At 38.0% G+C, this 24,623-nt stretch overlaps 1 protein-coding gene across 1 annotated transcript in view; it reads right to left on the bottom strand.

Annotated features, from left to right (window-relative positions):
- LOC139966181 (uncharacterized) overlaps window positions 1-24,413 on the bottom strand; it is a 48,996-nt gene extending 24,583 nt beyond the window's left edge. Inside the window, exons 1-12 of the mRNA XM_071968959.1 lie at window positions 24,005-24,413; window positions 22,513-22,632; window positions 21,772-21,892; window positions 20,685-20,756; window positions 17,884-17,955; window positions 14,363-14,434; window positions 13,414-13,485; window positions 12,797-12,868; window positions 10,179-10,250; window positions 6,428-6,499; window positions 5,050-5,121; window positions 4,211-4,282 (exon numbers count right to left, since the gene is read on the bottom strand). Coding sequence (XP_071825060.1) covers window positions 4,211-4,282; window positions 5,050-5,121; window positions 6,428-6,499; window positions 10,179-10,250; window positions 12,797-12,868; window positions 13,414-13,485; window positions 14,363-14,434; window positions 17,884-17,955; window positions 20,685-20,756; window positions 21,772-21,892; window positions 22,513-22,632; window positions 24,005-24,023 — 908 coding nt within the window. The 5' untranslated portion in view covers window positions 24,024-24,413. The remainder of the gene's footprint in view (window positions 1-4,210; window positions 4,283-5,049; window positions 5,122-6,427; window positions 6,500-10,178; window positions 10,251-12,796; window positions 12,869-13,413; window positions 13,486-14,362; window positions 14,435-17,883; window positions 17,956-20,684; window positions 20,757-21,771; window positions 21,893-22,512; window positions 22,633-24,004) is intronic.
- Window positions 24,414-24,623: the final 210 nt, after the last annotated feature.

The raw sequence follows: 24,623 nt of genomic DNA, 5'->3' as shown, positions 1-24,623 counted from the left end.
CTTCGCGACAGTTGGCTCTCTTCTGACTCTATAAGACAGCTGGCTCTCTACTGAATCTATACGACAGATAGTCCTATTCTGACTGTTTAAGACAGATGGTCCTATTCTGACTGTTTAAGACAGATGGTCCTATTCTGACTGTTTAAGACAGCTGGCTCTCTTCGGCTCGATAAGATAGCTGGCTCTCTTCTGACTCTTTTAGACAGTTGGCTCTCTTATGACTCTTCGCGACATTTGGCTCTCTTTTGAATCTATAAGACAGCTGGCTCTCTTCTGAATCTATAAGACAGATAGTCCTTTTCTGACTGTTTAAGACTGATGGTCCTATTCTGACTGTTTAAGACAGCTGACTCTCTTCGGCTCGATAAGATAGCTGGCTCTCTTCTGACTCTAAAAGACAGCTGGCTCTCGTCTGAATCTATAAGACAGATAGTCCTATTCTGACTGTTGAAGACTGATGGTCCTATTCTGACTGATTAAGACAGCTGGCTCTCTTCGGCTCGATAAGATAGCTGGCTCTCTTCTGACTCTATAAGACAGCTGGCTCTCTTCTGAATCTATAAAACAGATAGTCCTTTTCTGACTGTTCAAGACAGATGGTCCTATTCTGACTGTTTAAGACAGCTGGCTCTCTTCGGCTCGATAAGATAGCTGGCTCTCTTCTGACTCTTTTAGACAGCTGGCTCTCTTATGACTCTTCGCGACAGTTGGCTCTCTTCTGACTCTATAAGACAGCTGGCTCTCTTCTGAATCTATAAGACAGATAGTCCTTTTCTGACTGTTTAGGACAGATGGTCCTATTCTGACTGTTTAAGACAGCCGGCTCTCTTCTGACTCTTTTAGACAGTTGGCTCTCTACTGAATCTATAAGACACCTGGCTCTCATGTGACTTTATAAGACAACTGGCTCTCTTGTGAATGTTTAAGACAACTGACTCACTGTCGACCCTTTAAGACAGCTGGCTCTCTTCTGACTCTTTGCGATAGTTGGCTCTCTTCTGACTCTGTACAGCTGGCTCTCTTCGGACTCGATAAGATAGCTGGCTCTCTTCTGACTCTAAAAGACAGCTGGCTCTCTTATGACTCTTCGCGACAGTTGGCTCTCTTCTGACTCTATAAGACAGCTGGCTCTCTACTGAATCTATACGACAGATAGTCCTATTCTGACTGTTTAAGACAGATGGTCCTATTCTGACTGATTAAGACAGCTGGCTCTCTTCGGCTCGATAAGATAGCTGGCTCTCTTCTGACTCTTTTAGACAGTTGGCTCTCTTATGACTCTTCGCGACAGTTGGCTCTCTTTTGAATCTATAAGACAACTGGCTCTCTTCTGAATCTATAAGACAGATAGTCCTTTTCTGACTGTTTAAGACTGATGGTCCTATTCTGACTGTTTAAGACAGCTGACTCTCTTCGGCTCGATAAGATAGCTGGCCCTCTTCTGACTCTAAAAGACAGCTGGCTCTCGTCTGAATCTATAAGAAAGATAGTCCTATTCTGACTGTTGAAGACTGATGGTCCTATTCTGACTGATTAAGACAGCTGGCTCTCTTCGGCTCGATAAGATAGCTGGCTCTCTTCTGACTCTATAAGACAGCTGGCTCTCTTCTGAATCTATAAGACAGATGGTCCTATTCTGACTGTTTAGGACAGATGGTCCTATTCTGACTGTTTAAGACTGCCGGCTCTCTTCTGACTCTTTTAGACAGTTGGCTCTCTACTGAATCTATAAGACACTTGGCTCTCATGTGACTTTATAAGACAACTGGCTCTCTTGTGAATGTTTAAGACAACTGACTCACTGTCGACCCTTTAAGACAGCTGGCTCTCTTCTGACTCTTTGCGATAGTTGGCTCTCTTCTGACTCTATACGACAGCTGGCTCTCTTCGGACTCGATAAGATAGCTGGCTCTCTTCTGACTCTAAAAGACAGCTGGCTCTATTATGACTCTTCGCGACAGTTGGCTCTCTTCTGAATCTATAAGACAGCTGGCTCTCTACTGAATCTATACGACAGATAGTCCTATTCTGACTGTTTAAGACAGATGGTCCTATTCTGACTATTTAAGACAGCTGGCTCTCTTCGGCTCGATAAGATAGCTGGCTCTCTTCTGACTCTTTTAGACAGTTGGCTCTCTTATGACTCTTCGCGACAGTTTTCTCTCTTTTGAATCTATAAGACAGCTGGCTCTCTTCTGAATCTATAAGACAGATAGTCCTTGTCTGACTGTTTAAGACTGATGGTCCTATTCTGACTGTTTAAGACAGCTGACTCTCTTCGGCTCGATAAGATAGCTGGCTCTCTTCTGACTCTAAAAGACAGCTGGCTCTCGTCTGAATCTATAAGACAGATAGTCCTATTCTGACTGTTGAAGACTGATGGTCCTATTCTGACTGATTAAGACAGCTGGCTCTCTTCGGCTCGATAAGATAGCTGGCTCTCTTCTGACTCTATAAGACAGCTGGCTCTCTTCTGAATCTATAAAACAGATAGTCCTTTTCTGACTGTTTAAGACAGATGGTCCTATTCTGACTGTTTAAGACAGCTGGCTCTCTTCGGCTCGATAAGATAGCTGGCTCTCTTCTGACTCTTTTAGACAGCTGGCTCTCTTATGACTCTTCGCGACAGTTGGCTCTCTTCTGAATCTATAAGACAGCTGGCTCTCTTCTGAATCTATAAGACAGATAGTCCTTTTCTGACTGTTTAAGACAGATGGTCCTATTCTGACTGTTTAAGACAGCTGGCTCTCTTCGGCTCGATAAGATAGCTGGCTCTCTTCTGACTCTATACGACAGCTGGCTCTCTGGTGAATCTATAAGACAACTGACTCACTGTCGACCCTTTAAGACAGCTGGCTCTCTTCATACTCTTTGCGATAGTTGGCTCTCTTCTGACTCTATACGACAGCTGGCTCTCTTCGGACTCGATAAGATAGCTGGCTCTCTTCTGACTCTTTTAGACAGCTGGCTCTCTTATGACTCTTTGCGACAGTTGGCTCTCTTCTGACTCTATAAGACAGCTGGCTCTCTTCTGAATCTATAAGACAGATAGTCCTATTCTGACTGTTTAGGACAGATGGTCCTATTCTGACTGTTTAAGACAGCCGGCTCTCTTCTGACTCTTTTAGACAGTTGGCTCTCTACTGAATCTATAAGACACCTGGCTCTCATGTGACTTTATAAGACAACTGGCTCTCTTGTGAATGTTTAAGACAACTGACTCACTGTCAACCCTTTAAGACAGCTGGCTCTCTTCTGACTCTTTGCGATAGCTGGCTCTCTTCTGACTCTATACGACAGCTGGCTCTCTTCGGACTCGATAAGATAGCTGGCTCTCTTCTGATTCTTCAAGACAGTTGGCTCTCCTCTGACTCTATAAGACAACTGGCTCTCTTCTGAATCTATAAGACAGATAGTCCTATTCTGACTGGTCCTATATTGACCTCTTTTAAACAGCGGGCTTTCTTTTGACTCTGCGAGGCAGCTGGCACACTGCAGATTCTTAACGACAGCTCGCTCTCCTCGGAATCTTTAAGGCAGCTGACAATCTGCTGTCTCTTTAAGACAGCTGGTTCTGTTGCCAACTATTTAAGGCAGCTAGCTCTCTTGACTTCATAAAAACAACGGTCTCTCTGCTGACTCTTTACATGGTCTTATTCCATTTTTCAATATCTTCACTCAAGTAAATATAATGCAATGTTCCTGTACGAAAAAATTCAATATCTCTTCTTGCTATAACGTGTTATGCGCTTCCATTAAGTGACATAACCACTTGTGGACTTGTAACGGCTTCCGTGGAATAAATACATGGCATTTATAGATAAGACACATATGAACTTGCTACCACAAAGTATATTTGGTTTAATTATAATGGTGGGCACTAATTAAAGAAGATATAGGCAGAGAATATCAAACTTATACAGCTGACAGCAATCCATGTATTGCGACAGACAACTGAAAACAGAATCAACTAAGAAATATTTGCGATGTATTAAAGTATAATGGTTATCAAAGGACGATTGCAAATTTATATGAATCTGTATTTAAAACATTTAACCCCCAATGTTACCTGCGTTACAGTCATTTTTCCCAGTTCTTGAAAATGTGTCTGAGTGTAGTGTTCTTTCCAATTTTAAGAAAAGGAAAATACAAATACGAAAATGAAAGAACAAGTTTGTTCTAAAATGATCGGAAATTGGCTTATACTTACACAGAGTCCAGGGACAACAAACCAAACAATAGTTCATCCGGGAGGGTGTCGATAGGATTGCCTGACAGATCCCTGAAAAATAAAATCCCATACGAACTTTACTTATATCCTGCTTAAGTATATTTATAAGTGTACATACAACTATATACCTATTATTGGACAAAATATGAAAAGTAAGTAATTAACAAATAAGGAGAACTGTTTTAGAAAATATATTGGAATTGAAGGTATGACGCTAGATCACCGTAAGTGATATATATATATATATATATATATATATATATATATGTATATGTATATATATATATATATATATATATATATAGAGAGAGAGAGAGAGACAGATAGATAGATATAGATATATATATACATATATACATATATATATATATATAATATAAATAAATAAATATATATATATATATATAACGAGTATATATATATATATATATATAAAGAGTATATATATATAACGAGTATATATATATATATATATATATAGAGTACATATATATATATAACGAGTATATATATATATATATATATATATATATATATATATATATGTATATAAATTTTCTCTATACTTATATATATATATATAATATAAATAAATAAATAAATATATATATATACATATATATACATATATATATATATATATATATATATATATAACGAGTATATATATATATATATATATATATATATATATATATATAACGAGTATATATATATATAACGAGTATATATATATATATATATATATATATAACGAGTATATATATATATATAGATATATATATATATATATGTATATAAATTTTCTCTATACTTACACAGAAACCAAGTTGTGCAAGTCAGCAAAAATGTCGTCCGCGAGTATCTCAATCTCGTTCTTATGTAAATCCCTGAAAGTGAACAGATCATGGCATGATAAATTATGTACTTCTAATATGACTAGGTTTTTATGAAACAAGAAATTACGCACATCGAAAACATCAACAGTGCACTTCCTACTGTGTGTGAAGTGTAAATTGAATTTAAGATCTTGAGCGGCTGCAAAGTACCAAATATTTCGCTCGTATCACCTTACATAAAGAAATATAATCCATATATTTCACTTCATTCATACACTGGTATTTATGACTTGCAAATTGAACGTGAACGCTTAAGCTAAAAGTGAGGATGTTAAAATATATCGCTGTAATTGTTTTGGTTTCGCGTTTTCTGAGTTATTTCAAATAGAGGATATTTTTAACATTTGAGGAATATATAAATATATAAATGAAAATCGTAATGAGTTGGAAAATCAAGAACAGTGAAAAAACTTTCAGCCTCCACCGGGATTCGAACCACGGGCCTTCCGCTCTGTACGCGGACACCCTAACTACTAGGCTATTGCGCTGATTGTATGTCCAGAGGTTCGAAACCGGTTTGGAAGGTCGTAATTCCACTGAAGGCGTTTGTCACCTGTATCGAACAATACTAGTTCTGTTTTTGGCGACATATTTTGCCTTACTCTAGAGATCAAACATGATGCTAACCAACTCGAAATCATTTGTGATTCCTAAAGCCGGACCTCGAAAGACATACTTTAAACTGACTTTATGTTAATGCAATGGAGGTAAACGACAAAGGCAAATGAATATAGATATATATTTGTTTATGTATATTTATATTTATATATGTAAATAAAAATATAAATCAATTCCCTACGATTTGAGACTGATGGCCCGCCATACATTCCATGCATGTATAATAATTAAAGGAATGTCGGACAAGTTGCAACACAAAGACTGTACGTGCATTGCAATGAATCTTCAATAATCTAGTAGGTATAACATTTAGAGACAACGTTCTTGACATTTCGACAAGAGTGTATAAAGTTAAAAGGCCTAAATCAAGATATGATGTCATAGCACAATTAAGCCCTCCTCAATTCATAGATATAGATTGGAATGTTAGATCAGTTTACGAAAGCACTGTGAAAGGCAATGCTAAAATGTTAGTTCATTGGTGATCCCTGGTGATCTTCAACGAATTGCAGTACTTGCAGCAGTGTTGTTAGTAGCAGTAACGGTAACGTTGTGTCTTTGGACGATTACGAAACTGTCAAGTTTGATGGGGTGGTGACGCTGCCGGTAATGGCGCTATTGCCGATGGTTGATTTGATGCTGTTATTGAGGGAAGGTTGCAAATATTATGTATACTTACAAATATTTCAAATGGATTAGATTTGAAAATAATGTGGCAGGAAGACTTGTAATATTGTTGAAACTTAAGTCTCTGAAGGTAAAAGAATAAGGAGGAAAAATGTGAAAAATATATGATGACACATAACAAACTTTTTTCCACATTTTTTGTAGAAACTTTAGCATAATCTGTCACGTTATAATTCGTCTAACTTTAATTTGTTTATTAGCATTGTTCGTAGAACATACGCTACAACAGTTGCTTCTCAGTTGTTGTTGCTTTGGTGTTGTTTTTCGGTGCCTCTTTCGATCGCAATTTATGACTGTTAAATGATTTATTTATATGTGATATGATAAGAAAATAAGAACATGACTAACAGTGTTGAAATAACATGTACGTTTGTATAACAGGAAAACAACGATTCGTGTGATCTGTGGTTACAATTTTGCCCAACTGTTAGTAACGTTCTTGGCTAGTCCGAGGCAAATCGGTTAGTATATATTTACAATTGGTACGTTACATGATAGATTGGTTGCCTAGAGAAATTAACTGTGCAAGCCTTATTGTCAGCATGTGTATGTTAAATACAACATGTTATCTAAATATCATTAGACTTACTGTCGCATGACACACAAATTCAATGCTAAATCTAATAGGTCACTTAATATAACCTGAGAGGGACGGAGGAAAATTATTGTTGATGCGGCCTTGGCAGGTGGAAGAGGAGGATGGGGGGGGGGGGGTGTCAAGGAGGGTGTCCTGTATACACCAAGGGTTCAGGTGGCGAAGTGGTCAATACCTTGATGGGGTCCACTAATGGGGAGGAGCCCCTTCCCTTCCCCATCTCTGAAATGGCATCATTTTATATAATTCTGAGAAATGTCAGTAACAAGACTAATTCTGAAAGTTAAGATTACGTACTAGGGTGAGGATTCATTTCAGTACCATAGCACAGATACATTTAAGTGAAATATAGTCCTATGTAAAATGAGAATATTATAACATATATGTACAGTCGTAAACTATTATAGCAATATACATCATCATACTATTTGCAGTGATTGTGAAAGGCTTGAAAGGGTTCTGTGAGTCATTAATTTTATTGTGTTTTACTTATATGCTAAGCTAACCTCAGATTACATGAAACCACTTCACCCCTCCATCTATCCTCACGAACACAAACTAATTTCTGCATTGATATAGCACTTAGGGGGGAGGGGGTAATACAAGGGCTAAAGAAGGTTCCTATGGAAAGAAAGGAATTGTGTACAAATACTCCTGTTAAAGCTACGTCTGTGTATATGCAGCTGATTAATATTTGGGTATTTGAAGCTTAAACAAACCATACCAAAAAAAAAATACATTGGACAGCTGCTTTAACGTAACGTAAGTTCTAGCGCAGAGCTCTCCTTTTCAAACTAGCCAGTGCCTTACCAGCCCCATGCACCCACACCCAAATAATTTATATAAAAATGTGCCGCGATTGCACGAAGACCCCGACACATTGATATATTCTATCCTCAGAAATTCTTTTCCCCTGCCCAAAATGTTCCACAGATACACTGGATACTATCAAGACACTGAACTAATTGACCTCATTTAATATTAGTAATTCATTTGCAACTTCTCAACAGTGCCCATATATTATATTTCACTTAAGAGCAAAGTATGGTATGACAAATATATTTATATAAAATTAAGAAAACAATATGACGGATCATTTCTATTTTTTTCTATTTTTTTTTGGTTATAGTTGGCCTAAAATAAATATATAATCTTTATTTCGAAATTAATGCCTCCAACTAGAAGCATACAAAGACGGCAGAGGCACACTCCTAACATGCTATAGACCAGGGGTTCCCTAACTGGGGTGCATGAACCCCTGGGGTGCGTGAGTCCATTCCAGGGGGATCGTGAGACGTTTCTGAAAGTCAAAACTAGAGCACTTTTTTTGAACTAATATCTTATATATCATATAATTTAGTAATGTAAAAAAGTCGTACCCATCGACAATTTTTTTTGTCGCATTACATACGCATATGTTGCCATAGTACTACTTCTGTACCGTGCATGTTATAAATAACTAATTATGAAACAGACACAGGCTGCATGACTTTGGTGAAGTTGGTGTACGCATAACAGGTATACGTCGTGAAGATAAAGAGCTGGACTGATCTTAAAGTTTCCATATAAATATTTGTTCATCTCTTTGTTTTTGTTTTCATTACAATATTACACTACGTACTTGATCTTTTACGAAGCACTGTTATGAGTATTACAGTATAATAATGACTCAGATCGTGTCTCGAAAAGTTGGGGGTTCGTGGGCAACTCTAACATCCACAGGGGGTTCATGGGGAATAAAGTTAAGGAAACCCTGCTATAGACCCTATAGACGTCTAGGAAAGTCAATCTTTATAATTTTGTATTAGTCTGTCTTTGGTCTATATATCCGACTCAACATTGCGAGCCTGTGTATTGGTATGTTGGTGAGCCGGGTCGCTCCGTCTCTAAATATTTTAGTACCCATGTGCGAAATTGTTAACGTGTATCCTCTAAATTACACGTAAGCAGTCGTACCAAAATACTCCTGTACTTTTCCGTACAAGTACTTGACTAATAAATACATTCTATAAGTGAAAACACCATCGTTAGTGTCACTTTACGAACGTTTGTGCTGATAACTATTTGGGAGTAGTGTGGCAATGTTACGTTGGTGCCACCTACAGCTTGAGCCGTATCTCTGTATACGGCTCTGAGTGCCACATTTTGTTTCAGACATTTTTTCCAGTGTATAAACTTTCGTGGTTCGTAAAATCTATCACCGTTGATACATCGAGAGTACTTATCAGTTGATACTTCACATACTATCACTCGGATCACTCAGAATTGGAAACTAATGAAGGAAGAACTATCAATAGATGATGTTAGACTATGAGAGACTGGCCAGTCAGAGTTTGCTATGCAGTGATATATGTAAACTAACGTGTTAGGGAACACATACCACTGTCAATTTATCAATGCCTGGATACATCGAGAGTAATTATCAGCTGATACTTCACGTACTATCACTCAGACCACTCACTGAAAAGTTATGAAGCACTATTAATATATGATATTCGACTGTGAAAGATTGGCGATTCAGATATTTTAAACTATCATGGCCTAGCTTTATGTACAAGTTCCGTAACACACAGTAGGCTTACTTGCATACCTTACGTACCACACGCAATCGACAGCAATTTATTCGAACTACACAATTGTTAGTAGGCCCAATACTAAGCCTAGTTCAGGAGGATCGTATAAACAATCGTCCCAAAACCTACATACCGAGAGGTTTTTGTGTCCAACTAGAAACAACTTTGGTAAGAAAAATACCCCCCCCCCCCGTGACTCACGGTACTGGTAGTAGGCTATTGTGCAATGTGTAACATAACAGTGAATGGTTACCGACTAATCTGTACAGAAACGACACATACATGAACAACGCAAGTGCAGATTATATCTGCGAACTAGCTTATTGCAATATAGCTTCCTCGTTATTGATCACCTTTAACTATGGTTTTCATAACTAGATCCAACATTTAATAGCTTTTTGCCAAATAAACAGCGTTCGCCATATACGTCAAATCCTATGTTGTGGGTGTACACCCCTGCATCCGCATATTTTAATGTTGGTTACTCTCATTTCACTCATATCGACATACGATAGCTCTATATATACCGTACCTATTGTAAAGGTTACAAGCATAAAGTTTTCCGATGTACTCACATATCAACCAGGCTTGTTGAGTTTTGAAATATTTCACTTGGCAACGTCTTCAACATGGTGTCAAATAAACGACTGTTACGAAATAAGGAAAAAGAGAGTCCTATAGGTGCAAGGATCGGAGATTTCATGTATCACAGATATTAAGAAGCATATAAAAGGACGACCAGTTGCGGCGCCAGGAATTTTTAGTTGGGGAGGCTAAGGGGGGGCTGAGCCAATTTTTTGGGTGGCTTACAAGATTGAGTGATCGCCGTCCTGGAAAGGCCTACATGCAAAATGGTGGCATTTAGCGAGGCTTTTGTCACCTGAAAATTTCTCCAAAAATATCCATTTTTTGTGAGTAACTTTAGTCAAATTAGAATGGAAGATACCAATTCACAGTTTTCGTATCACTAAAATATTACCTGCTGTGAAAGATCCAATTCCTTTGCTCAATTATTATATCGCGCTCTCTGACACAACTCCTGTTTTAGTCTGTATACACGCTGTTTGTGAAACGCACACGACATTGCCGTATGAGAACAAAATTCATCAAAATTTCCATTGACCATTGTAGCACTGCGTTATGGCTGACAAAATTTGGGTAGGCTATATTGTTTCAATGAGGTTTTTTTGTTGTTGTGCCTATTTCAGTTGGGGGGGGGGGGGCTAATGGGGGGCTGACTACTTCAGTGGGGGGCTAAAGCCCCCCCCCCCCAAGCCCCCCCCCCCCCCCCCCCCCTTAGCGCCGCCACTGAGGACGACATTATCAACCAGGTACAGATCGTCTGATCAAAGAAATAATACGCAATAAACAAAAGCAAAATAAGTATATTTAATTGAGGCATAATATGCTACTAACTATATTGTTACATTTTCCTTGAACTAGTGTTAATTTTGATACATCGTCAAAATATGCAAGGAGCGAAATATACATTGGAACTCCCTGACTCAAAACTTGTTTTGGAAACGTCCACCTCTCCCCAAATAAGGCCTTATGTTTCTGGTCAAATTTCGAGAGAGAAAATCTTAAAGAAGAGGGAAAAAATATGGAAACAGCATCACTTTTATGACATATTATGTTATCGCGGAGAATTTCCCTTTTACCTTCAGTTAAGGTATCATTTCCGCCATTCTTAGAGACTGGCAATTAAACCTACACACACTGGCGGATCCAAGGGGGGATCCAAGGGGGCCATGGCCCCCCCCAAAGGTGAGCCAAAAAGTGTTTCCGAACATCCGCTAAATCATATGATTGGAAATTAAAAAAATCGAGAGGAATAGCAGTGGTAGACTAGTCTAAACCTTTTCGTTTTCTGGATTAAAATTAAATGCAATTCGCGGGAATTAGACCCGCATTCTAACACCCAAACCCGCTGACCCGCACAAGCGTCCGAAAAACCCGCATTGTAATTGTCAAGTATACATAAAAAATTTGCATCAAATTTTGACTTAGCAACCATCATTTCTTTAGCATTTAGCATAATAGAGTATAAAACCTCCTTTACAGCATCATTTGAACCTCAAATTAGCCTATAATTCTTTGAATTGGGGCGAGCAGCGAACATTTTCATGCCACGGGAAAGAATGAATTATCACCTACTATTCAATTTATTGATGTTACACACACAAAAATGCATATTTCTCAGAAAATTTTGGGTGACAAAAACCTTTCTAAGTGTCACCATTTTACATGTAGGCATCACCAGGATTCCAAAAAAATTAAAAAGGGGAGGGGGGCACCCCTCCCCTTATACCCCTCCCCCAGGACGGCGATTCGTGGCATGGACCAGCATTTGCCTTCTCAAGAGTTGGGAGCTATGTAAATGTATGAGCATGAGGTTTAACACCATTTTGCAGTTACAGGCTGGTTGTAAGAAATTTATAACCTATGAGAAATAAAATTTCTTGAGAAAGATGATCCCAACTTTGTTTAATAAGTATTTTAGAAAATTACACCTGGGAAACATTTGTTTTAGAAATAAATTAACATCGCCATTGTACACTTTTGTCGCACCAAATTGCATCTGAGGGCATTCAGCAATAGAAAATTTTCCACCCCCTCCCCTTAGACCCCTCCCCCATATCACTCTAATGCCACTTTGGCCCCTCCCAAACAAAGGCTCTGGATCCGCCAGTGCCTACACATACTATTAAACTTTGTAATTCCAAAGCCTCTTCGTCAATAGTTATTTCGATGTTTAAAAGTAAACATTCTTTTAAAACATTCAAAGTAATAAAAGATTCAAAACTACAATATTTCCACTTTCTCGTTTCATTCATAAAATATTAGGTACGTTTAGCAACTGGTTACGAATCATATAATCACACACACAAACACACGCTCACACACACACATATATATATACACACACACATATATATATATATGTGATATATATATATATATATATATATATATATGTATATATAAATGTATATATATATATTTATATATATATAATATATGTATTTATATATATATATATATATATATATATATATATATATATATATACATACATATTGGTTCCAGTTCTCTGATGATCGCTCAACACGTGAAACTCTGAGTAACAACTACTTTATCTATTCGTTTTCATGTTACGTAAACAGTTCCTTCATTTTTTAAAGTTACTCACAGTTCGCTCAGTTTACCCAGATTCCTAAAAATGTCTCCAGGTAGCGTAGATATTATATTTTGTTGTAGATATCTGAAACGTAAATGTATTAATAAACTGTATGAGGCTGAGTTTAATATCCATGTAAATATGTTTAAAATATGTAAAAAAATCTTTATTAAGAGTACCTTTATATAGACGCTTATATACTCTGCCTTTCGTAGTAACTATCCATGTTAGCATGACTGTATTGTGACATGATACATTGCAATATCAAGGTATCAAGGGTCACCTTGTTAAGTTCAATATATAGGCATGGAATGCACATAGTAATATTTTCTTAAAATTCCAAGGTACAACATGCACATATCATTGAACCGATGTTGAATGTAACTGGTATAACTGCTTATTTGGGTAAGGGAAGCACGTGCATGTAAACCATGGTTTACACACACTGGAAGGGGGAATTGCCGTTTATGTAGATGGCTTCATAGATAACAACATTTGTGATACTGTATTCTGTCTCCACGATTTCGGAAGTTATAGATTTGTATCAAATATGTGAGGAAGAGACTTATGTGCCCATGCAAGAGCTATGGTAACATCAACTACATATTATGCTGATGGAATGTACTTACAAGGATTTCAAGTTTGTTAAGTTTTCGAAGATGTTGGAAGAAAGTGACTGGAGTTGGTTGTCTTCCAATCGCCTGCAACAAAGAAAGAGAAAGCAAATCATTTATATCTGTAATGCAAACGTAAAGCGACCTCGAACATGTTATTACTCCATTTGAGCGATTGACTGTGCACCTTTGATTTGGCATTCTATATATGATCTAGGAGTTGTTCTTAACACACCCACCGGTTTTGTTAAGACACATTTACACATACAGAGGCGGTAGAAGCGAGGAGGGGAGGGGGTGCACAAGGAGCACGTGACCCTCAAAAGTGCACCCTTATTGTAAAAAAGACTCCATTTGTTGACAAATTAAATATTATTGTTGTTAAAAAAAAATGTTTAAATCTATGAGTGACCTTTTGTTGACAAACATTCAAATACAGGATTTCGCAGTGTGAACGCACAAAATGAATTAATTTGTTTGAGGTAACTTTATGCTTTGGTATGTTGGACCGTTCTGCGACTGAGTAAAATAACATTAGCTTCTAGCAACGGGATTGCGAATTGAACCACGTCACGGAAATGAGTAATACTTCCTTATATATGATATGTAATAATAAATAGATATGTGAGAATTGCAAAGCTGTATCCGGCTTTAAAGGAATGCAGCCAAATATTTGACAATTCAAGGGAGATAGTTTAGGGATTATACAGAAACGAAATATCAGAAGAAAAAACAACAACAACTAAGTATAGCCGCTGATGAAGCTCCAGAAGGACATGTCTAGGTTTGTTACTGGTTTGATGTAGCTCTGCAATTGCATTGACCACTTTGCCTCTAAAGGAAGATCCTGATTGATTTACAAGTCAAACTCTGTATATTTTGTGGACCCGTATAGGCCTCTTTAACTCCACTGTTCCTATAAGTATTTTTGTATATTTAGTTTGTTAACATACGTATTACTTACAAAGTTTCCAGGTTAGGTAAACGTGCAAACACATCAGGGGAAAGAACACGCAGCTTATTAGTTTGTAGTTCACTGCAAGAAAGGTAAACTATGAGATGAATTCACAACAGGATGTGCCTTGCTTTCTAACATAAACACATAAACATGCAAATGATTACTCTAAAGAAATGTATCTGAAAATTGTCTGTATTTCCTCAGAGCGGAATGGTACACAAATCAGTGTTCTTCATAAAAGCAATTATAATGATATTAATATAATATAAATAAATTTAATAGCCAGTATCCGTTTTTGGTTCACTTGGATAAATAAGGAAAGTGTAAAAAGGTTGATAAAACTATAACAATGTTTAAAAATTGCACGATGTGCAACTTTTAATGACATTTCATGAACTGTCAAATGTGTTCGGAAAATATATGAAATACATTGCTTATGACCGTATCTGCATTGTATTTCAAACTTTAACGAGAATGTATATAAGCCATAGTGACTAATCAACAAGCACAGACAAGTTAACGATTGCACTATTGAAAAATTTATCGTATTTTCATGAATTAACATAATCATTAATTAACTTACGCTGTGCGTGCTTCAGTGGCGTAGCCAGACTTTTTCATCTGGGGGGGGGGGCAAAGGGAGGGGGGCGAAGGGTCTGATTGGTGGGGCAGACTAAGCTAGTACAACAGACATACCAAACAGTTTGCATGACAAACTGTGGCAAATCGGGTATTGTGTCAGCAATGTAGGGCACAGATGGTCACTCTAGTTAGCTGACGTTTTATGTTATTTCCACATAGGTATTATTAACGATAAAACAGATCACTGAAAAAGTCATCGATAGTTCTCTTTAAAAATCTGAATAGACTATGCTCTTTCTGTCAGTATTCAAAGATGATCAGCATGATATCTGACTGGCCTGGGAGTGTAACCACCCCCCCCCCTCCCCAATCAACAAAAGATGTTATCATTCCCCCTTCGGGCCCTTCTTTTGCACTGTCTAGGGCTCATTCAAACAGTTTAGCGAAGGTTAATTCGCCTATTCTGATGACTGTCTGCGAACTTATCGACGAATTCGTCCAAATTGATCCCCTCGGACAGTTCCATTTCGATATGTAAAACTCCGAGATCACTAAGGCGACTGTCTGACATTGTGTTCCGCAGATAGGTTTTGACGAGCTTCAATGTTGAGAAGCTGCGCTCGCATCCAGCACTCAATACCGGAATCGCAATGGCAATTTTACAAAGGCGTAACAGCTCTGCAAAGACATCATTATATGGCTCCAGAAACGATGTCAGCGACAGAAGGTTGGGTGGTGGCGTCTCTCCCGTGTTAGCGAACTTGCGCTGGAGGAGTCTCTGTGCTTGCGGAACCTCGTGGTTGAGGTCTTCCAGCTCGCATCGAAAACTTGGCCAAACTGTTCGACGCTTTCCATCGAGAGGAAATCCTTATATACTCTCTGGATTCAGTGATTGGATCCCTCTCATGATCTGGCAGTTTTCTGTGGAGAAGCGCTTGTTCATTTCCGCAAGGGCGTAGGAACCGGGGGGCTGGGGGGGGGCGCCAGCTCCCCCAGTGAAAAATGTGGAGGGGCGGAAGTATCATTCCGCCCCCCCCCCCCCCCCCCGCTTCGCAAGTCAGAAAACCCCTTTTTCATTTCCAAATGAGAAAAATATCTCATTTGGAGCACCAAATTGCATCTAAGGCCTGGTGAAAATACAAAATTAAGTTTACAAAATGGAGTAGGTGTTGAAGTGTGCTATATTGCACCAAATTGCATCTGAGGCTACCTGGAAATGCAAAAAATTCCAAAGGGGAGGGGGACACCCCCTCTCCTTAGACCCCTACCCCAGGCCGGCCATCAGTCTTCAGCCCCCCCCCCCACACGCAAAGTACCTTCCTACGCCACTGCATTTCCGCGGTGATGGTATCGACGATCGGATAGAACACGTTTATCTTGATGCTCTCCTTCGTAGTTGACGTATCCTCCTCTGCCATTAACCGCTCTATTACCACGCTGTCACATAGCTGTGCTGGCAATTGCCTTTGCCGACTTGGTCGGTGCCAATCATTTCGGAACACAATCCAGGGATCAGGGATAACCATGTGAACATAAACTGAACGTATATGGTAGGCCATACGGGAAATAATTGCTGATTTAATGTCCGTACGAAATAATTCTCAGCCAATCACCATGCAGCTTCATATGCCGGTATTAAATATAATTAATACTGACATTAAATAGAATTAATACGGGCATTAAATAGAATTAATACGGGTATTAAATATAATTAATACGGGCATTAAATAGAATTAATACGGGCATTAAATAGAATTAATACGGGCATTAATAAAATTAATACGCGCATTAAATAGAATTAATACGGGTATTAAATAGAATTAATACGCGCATTAAATAGAATTAATACGGGCAGTAAATAGACCAATCACATCAGCAGGATTCTCACTTGGTCATCTGATCTGATCGCCGCGCCAACCTACAACTTACATTCTTCGAAGAATAACAAGACGGTTCAAAGCATTGCGAACTGATAAAACATCGGACAGGGGGATTGAGGGTCAACATTTGTCAATTGCCTACAAGTATCGTTCGCTTCTCGACGAAAATCATGCAAAAATTGTTCTTTGTCTGTCATGCGTGCCATGCGTTGTATGTTGTACCTTGATTGCTAGCTACAACTACACTGCTCTCACGCTGGGGGATTAACACTAACTCAGACTGAGCATGGTAACAAAATTCGCTGATGTGATTGGTCTATTTAATACCCGTATTAATTCTATTTAATGCGCGTATTAATTCTATTTAATGCGCGTATTAATTCTATTTAATGCCCGTATTAATTCTATTTACGTGGTAGAAAAATTCGCTGATGTGATTGGTCTATTTAATACCCGTATTAATTCTATTTAATGCCCGTATTAATTCTATTTAATGCCCGTATTAATTCTATTTAATACCCGTATTACTTATATTTAATACCGGCATATGAAGCTGCATGGTGATTGGCTGAAAATTAATGCCGGTATTAAATAGAATTAATACCGGTAATAATTTTAATTCGTACGGACATTAAATCAGCAATTATTTCCCGTATGGCCTACCATAAACGTAGCCTCCGCTTGTGAGTGCCGCGGAGACCGTTTAATTAAATTGCCAACCCGTTTCCACATTTGACAATACAGAGACAGTGGCGTTTCTTTGCGCTGCTGCTTGGGTCAAATTCTTTTTCAAGGCAATGTTCCCATGGAAGTGATTTTTATTTTGGCCACCCAATTTCGCAGACAGAGAATAAGGTAAAAGGTAAAGAATAAAAATTGCATAAAAACCATGGTAATACGCCCAGCAACATATTTAGTGTGCATTCAAGTTTTTTTTCTCATTCAATAATTCCATTTGGGGGGGGGGGGGCAAGTGGGGAGCAAGCATTTCAACTGGGGGGCTCCCCCCCCCGCTGGCTACGCCACTGGCGTGCTTCCTTTTTTAATTAACTAAACTACACTTACAGTACTTTCAACATGGTTAAATTGTAAAATGCCAGGTTTGGAATTTCTTGGATTTGGTTTTGGTTCAGATTTCTGTACAAGGAAAGAAAAGTTCTCCTTTTTAATCATAACCAATGATATAGCTCTAGTACATATCTGCCATAAAGTTAGATTTGTATATGTGAACACATTTTGAAAAGTACATACTGAAATTCGCATAATATAGACAAGCACATCGCTTAAACAAAACACATTTCAAAATTAGGTTGGAAAAGTTAATATATTGTAAAGAAAATATTGAAACAAATCAATAATGGTCGAAAAAGGAATAAATAAAGCAAACCTAAAATTCACAAATTGTTTTCTATGTAGTAACCTCGTTGGACGTTTAATTAAGGGATTATATTTAATACGGTTATCAGGTGCGTATCCAGGGGGGCGTTGGGGGCGCGCGCCCCCCGGGTAAGGAAAAGAGGAGAGAAAAAAAAAGAGAAGAAAAAAGGGAAAAGGAGGGGAAAAAAGAAAAGGAGGAGAGGAAGGAAGGGAAAAGAAAAAAGAAAAAAGAGAGAAAAAGGAGAAAAGGAGGGAGTAGAAGATAGCCAAGACCTCGGGAAGAGAAAAATCCCTATTATATACACAGGGTAGCCAGTGACAGATCAAGGATTACGGAGGGGGTGTGCGCCTCACCCTACCCCTTACCCCGACAATTATTGACGTTTCCGTTTTTCCTCTCTCACTAATGTACTTGAACTCGACCGAGTCGTCGGGGAACATAACGCATTTCGGGAAGGGGGCGACCGCCCCCCCCCCGAAGAAAATTTTCTTTATGACATCGCTAGTAATTTCAAAATAGACAATGCTTAGATGCAACTTACAAGGCCTGGGAAGTGTCATTTCCAGCGATCTGGGAGGCATTTTCGGCCAAAATTTTTCTTGTACGCTTCGCGCCAACTCATGGTGGCGCTTCGCTTAGATAGTTTGCTTACAGGCTTCGCCCTCCCTTGGCAATTACTCGCTACACGCCTGTTCGAATTTGTAAAGCAAAGAGCAGATATAACATCATATCAATGAGCATTGAAATGCATGTTCCACGATGTACAGCCTCAAAAACTGTCAATGTGTGTAGTCAAAGGCGTAGCAGCCAGATTGGATTTGGGGGCTGTAATGACTTGCCCGAAAAAAAAGCCAAAATTTTTCTCGCGCACAGCGCGCATTCAACATGTCGATGCCAATATCATATAGACAAGATCGGTCATTACATTGTATCGCATCGTTTACCGCACGGTCCGTCAAAGTTGCACAGTATACCGCCGGATGCTAATGTAAACAACCAAATGTCTTATGTAGATGGAGAAAAAGCATACAGATCCATTTATGTCAAAACTCTCTTTTACAGTAGTAATGTCGGCCAAGCTTACAACTTTATTTCAATTACCAAGGAGATCATTTTAAGCTATTCATTGCTATTTATTTTTCTTTCAGTAGGTGCCCAAAAAATGGGAAAACAATTGGGGGGGGGGCTGCAGCCCCGCCTCCTACGGGACCTACGCCTATGAGTGAAGTGTTCGGTTTCGATATACCTCATATCGGAAATATCTGCTATTTTTCTGTTCCTTCAACCAAGTTTTGTAAAAGCCATTATAAGAGGTTGCAATATTTCTACACCAATAAATTAACTGTGTCGGAATTTTAGAAAATTTCCTCACCAACATTCTTCATCATACTTTCCTCTACTCGTTCAATTTTGACCTGTCTGTTAGGGGTTCAAGGAGGTTTTTCTATATTGGTTGTCTATAGATTGAATTTAGTGCAACATTATGGGTATGTTTTCAAGTGATTTTATTCACGAGAAAAGTGAATTTTCAAATTCTCAACAAGTAATGGGCTTAAAACCTTCAAAAGTGGGGCTTTCGGATATTGTGGGCCGTGACGTAGAATAACCTACAAAAGCAATGATCCATAGGACATGCAATCAGGTCGAACATGATGTGTGACTGGTGACAATCTTCAAAAAGGTTATGGATGGAAAAAACTTTGGGGAAATACTTGGTTCTCAGGCAAAAGTGTACATCTGGTTGCTCATTTTCAAGCCCGAGAAGTGCCATTTCCGGTGATCTGGGGGTATCAAAACCAGAAATTTTCTTGTACGCTCCGCGCCAACCGATGGTGGCGCTCCGCTTAGATAGTAATTCGCGCCCCCCGGGTTAGAAAATCCTGGATACGCGCCTGGTTATGCATATAGAAATTACACATGTTTCGCTTTTTCATATTGGCATACATGATAATAATAATAATAATAATAATAATAATAATAATAATAATAATAATCATAATCATAATCATAATCATAATCATAATCATAATCATAATCATAATCATAATCATAATAATCATAATAATCATAATCATAATAATCATAATAGTAATGATGATGATGATGATAATAATAATGATAATAATAACAATAATACTAACAAAAATAACAACAACAATGAAGAGAATAATGCTTTTAACACCCAACATGAGAAATTGTACTATACATATTGAATCTATTTTCCCTTGTATTATACAAAATGTCTAAGCAAATATTTATGCCATACACTAAATATGTTTATGAACTGTACACTATGATGTTGGTGATAAACTGTCTGCAAGTGGGAGGGGATGATTCCCCTGATTTCTTCGAGGGGGTGGGGGTGGGTAAGCCCAGAAGTATACGTAGAAGCGTCTCTGCCTCTTGATACATGTGGCTTCGGTGACAGTACTTTTTTTATTTACCAAACTATTATCTATATGCAGTCCATGCCATCAAATCTACTTACAGCTCTTCTAGGTGGGTTAAATTCCAAAAGGCATCAACTGGTACTCTTGTGATCTCACTCATTATGATATATCTATAAAAGAAAAGTTAAATTAAGCAGTTTTATCATATACACTTTACCTAACTTCAGAGCTTCACAACCCTGTATAACATTTTTGTATTATACAAACAAGGTGTGGCAGAATATTACGTTATGCATTAATAGCATAGCAGTGCAGTTTTGGAGTGCTTGGACGAACGGAGAATATAATGTAATGCGGCTAAAAACCTATAGCCGTATCTTGGTTATGTTCTTGCAAAAATGAAGTTTATTTTTAATAGGGATACGCCACCCACTTTCGTTGGACGTGAACGGGATACTCCTACCCCCCCCCCCTCACCCCTCTCATGTCTTTCAAAGTAGATGTGTCAATCAGTTCACGTGCTTGAAAGTTCAAACGCATCATGCGCTAGGATCGAAACGCCAGGCCAACTTACTTTTATATATTATTGTCTTTGCCACAATAAATACATACAGAATATGTTGTCAACAAAAATCAAACAACAGGCATACTTCATGATTGAAAAAAAAAATAACCTGGCTTGGGCAAGACATGTGAAATAGTGAGGAGGAAATGAAACTGAAATGAGGTTTGCATTTTTACGCCACAGTTATACCATAGTGTATATATATATATATATATATATATATATATATATATATATATATATAGAACAATTTGTAGGAAGTGAGAACCGACGGGGAAGTTGAAGGTCATCAATGTTGCTCTCAGGTGAAAGAAACTGAGCTATGAGCCAACAAATCCGATCGAGAAGGAACAACAATGTTGTTCCCATCGACTATATCGATAGTAGAATGTTGTAATTTTTTGAACTTCTTTATGTGCGCTATAAAACTGTTTCTATTGAGATCCTCTATAAGATATTAGGAACTAGGATCGTGAAGTGGACCTCTTTGTGATTATTAATTTGAATTGACTTCTATCGTTACACCGCCGTGGGCTCCCAACACCATGCATCTCTTGCCATTCCCCCTTTCTCAGTTCTGCCGATTTCAGTGACCCAATTACTAACAAAGAGTGACTCACAAGAACGTGGCATTCGAAGGAATGTCCCGTGGCACTTCATGAGGCTGAATATCCTTGCAAAAGACATCAGTAAAGATGTCCACGAATGAGCAGTCACAAACACCAGTCGGTCCACATGCCTCTGTATTGTAAATATATGGCGATAAAGTGTAACATTTGAATCTTTTTTAACACATCAACATTTTCCTCACTGACCCACTCATAACAAGCACTGTTGATCTTACTGAAAGATCAGCAATGGCTTGCTGGTAATGTCTAGCTATTTCACAGATCATGTTTTCTCTGTAATTCTGTCTCTTCCTCCCTTGGACTACTTCTTAAATAGGTAAAATTATACAAGTAGCCTAATGTTTCTCTGTGAGGTAAGATATCGGTAACCATACTCGTTCGGACTAACATTTTTGCAAGGAATAAAGATAAACCTTGAAACGTATACTGCTAATGCACCTTTATGACACAAATTAGCTGATGAGGTAGGCCTGGGAGTAAGGGAACATTTAGAGAGTCACCCGTGTCTCCCAATCGTTCATTTCTAACGGTATTAGGGCACTAAGCATAACAAGACCAGGAATTTCGCTAGTTGGTTTCACTGAACAAGAGCTGTTCGGGTGTTTTTAAAGGTTATCTTGTATTGTTGTATTATATGGTGAACATTTACTATACATTGTTTCGAAAAGACAGGTCAGTCATTTTATCCATTTATCTACATAGACACAGCTAACCTAGTATTATGATAATTACCTTTCCTATTAGTCGTATCAGTATTAAGACTGATCTTAGTTGATGAACATATCACACAAATACCAGAAACCATGACGACTGCCAAGAACGTCATTCTAAGTGATCGGACCAGCAAACGACCTTTAAAATGCCAAAAAGGGCAAAACAGGGGTTATTGTCAAAAGTAAAGAACAAGAACAATATAAGCACAATCAATTGAAGGAAAACAAGAAATACTACGAAAAACGACCGTTGATATTGGAGCGAAGTAAACTCGACTCATCTTTGATTTGGTAGACAGTTGCATCCACAAGGAGTATATGAATCACACATAGGTATTTGAATCACACATAGGAGTACATGGATCACACACATAGGAGTATTTTAATCAAGCCTATCGACGGAATCTCATATCAATATTGTTTTAATGGATATAGACAACAGTTTAGAAACGGAACCTCTTACTTCTGTTTCTTCTTCATTATGTATACTGAAAGGGACACTTTTGCATTTTATTTCAATAATGTTCATCAATTTGCCTCTACTGAGGATCTAGGTAACTTGAATTTTATCGTGAGTATATTGAGGGACAAACCGAGTGCCTTCACTTGCACTTGCATTGTGCCCCGGGCCCGTTAGCCTAACTCGATCCCATATTTAGGAGAACTTTATTCCAAAGAGAAATGACGATGAGATGGAATAAGTCAACTTTATAATTTCAACTAATGCAAGTTTGTTCTCAAGCTTACCAACCGTCGTGCACAGTTATTATACAATCATCGCAGACAACGATAATATATTGAAAATTCTTGACATTTTTCTACCAAGCATCTGTTGATCACATACATAATACACGTTCGTGGCTACCTTATATATTGATTACGGTCAGTGTGTGTTTAATTTAATCCCTTAAAATACATATTGATATAAATCGAGAATTGAAGAAAACGTTGCAGCACGTGATAATACAATTTACCGATGGCAAAATGATTAAATATGAGGATAGCATAAAACTATCAGGGTGGAGGGGGGCAGTTTCTGTAACGAGTCCGCCCTCCAGTTTTGGAAAAACCCTCAAAAGTGGCCCTTTTAATAAATTAATTGTTTCTCACTTTGTTACTGAAAAGTACCCTTCTTCAATTTGACAATGAAACGGTGCACTTTGTATAGTTAAAAGAGAAGTCTGTGGGGAAATTAACAATACTATTTAGAAAGTGGCCTGTAAAAAAAATTTAAACGATATAGGCCTGGTAACTAAAAGAACGGTACCGTGTTGTTAAAATACTAAAAATACTATAACTTGTGGTACGATATATAGAACGCAGAGGTCTCATGTTATCGGGAAGCTTTGAGTGATTTTGCGATTTGCTTTCTCAAATCGAAGTGAAATATCCTGCCCCTTCGAGGCTTGTTCCTGATCCTGCTCGCAAGCCCAACCTTTCCCTCTTCCTCCGCCTCAAGAATGAAGAAATTTTGGCCTAAGCTTAAATAAAAAATAATACTATGCACATACCAGGTGAGTGGACCATCATATTTGCAGTATTCGAAACTCTGTTGCTGTGATGTAAACGGTAAATATTTTAAATAATTCGTTAACTTTATATCTGTTGCAACGGCGCAGTGTAATTTCGGCTCCAAAATAGCATGTGTCTTTCTCTAATCGAAGGTGACGATAAAAACAAAATTCCAAGGCTTCTGTAGAAGCTATATGAAAGTCTGATATAAAAACATCGTCTAACGGTTTAATATACAATCATAACGGAATGATCGGCAGTCTGCTATGAACATCGACCTCCGCCAAGTCAAAAGGCCAAGTCTGAACTATGAATAATAATTTTAATATAGCCAACGAATGTCAGATTGATAACTGAATATTTAAAAATAGCACGCATTATTTTTGTAAACGACGATTTCAAAACGACTGTTTGATCAGGAAACAGGAACTATAATCCTCAACTTGAGTGGGAAATGTTAAAGCTATGGCTGTAGGGAAGTTACTTCTGATGATTATGAGCTGGAACAACGTGTAATTGTTTTGAACTATATATATACGGGCAATTATCTTTGAACTGAATTATTTTGAAATAAGATTGGCACTTAATTAAATTGGCTGTGTGAAGAAAGTTTAATTT

Source organism: Apostichopus japonicus, chromosome 4, assembly GCF_037975245.1.
Source record: "Apostichopus japonicus isolate 1M-3 chromosome 4, ASM3797524v1, whole genome shotgun sequence".
In the NCBI taxonomy this organism is placed as follows: Eukaryota; Metazoa; Echinodermata; class Holothuroidea; order Aspidochirotida; family Stichopodidae; genus Apostichopus; species Apostichopus japonicus.
This window is presented reverse-complemented; position numbering and strand designations above follow the sequence as displayed.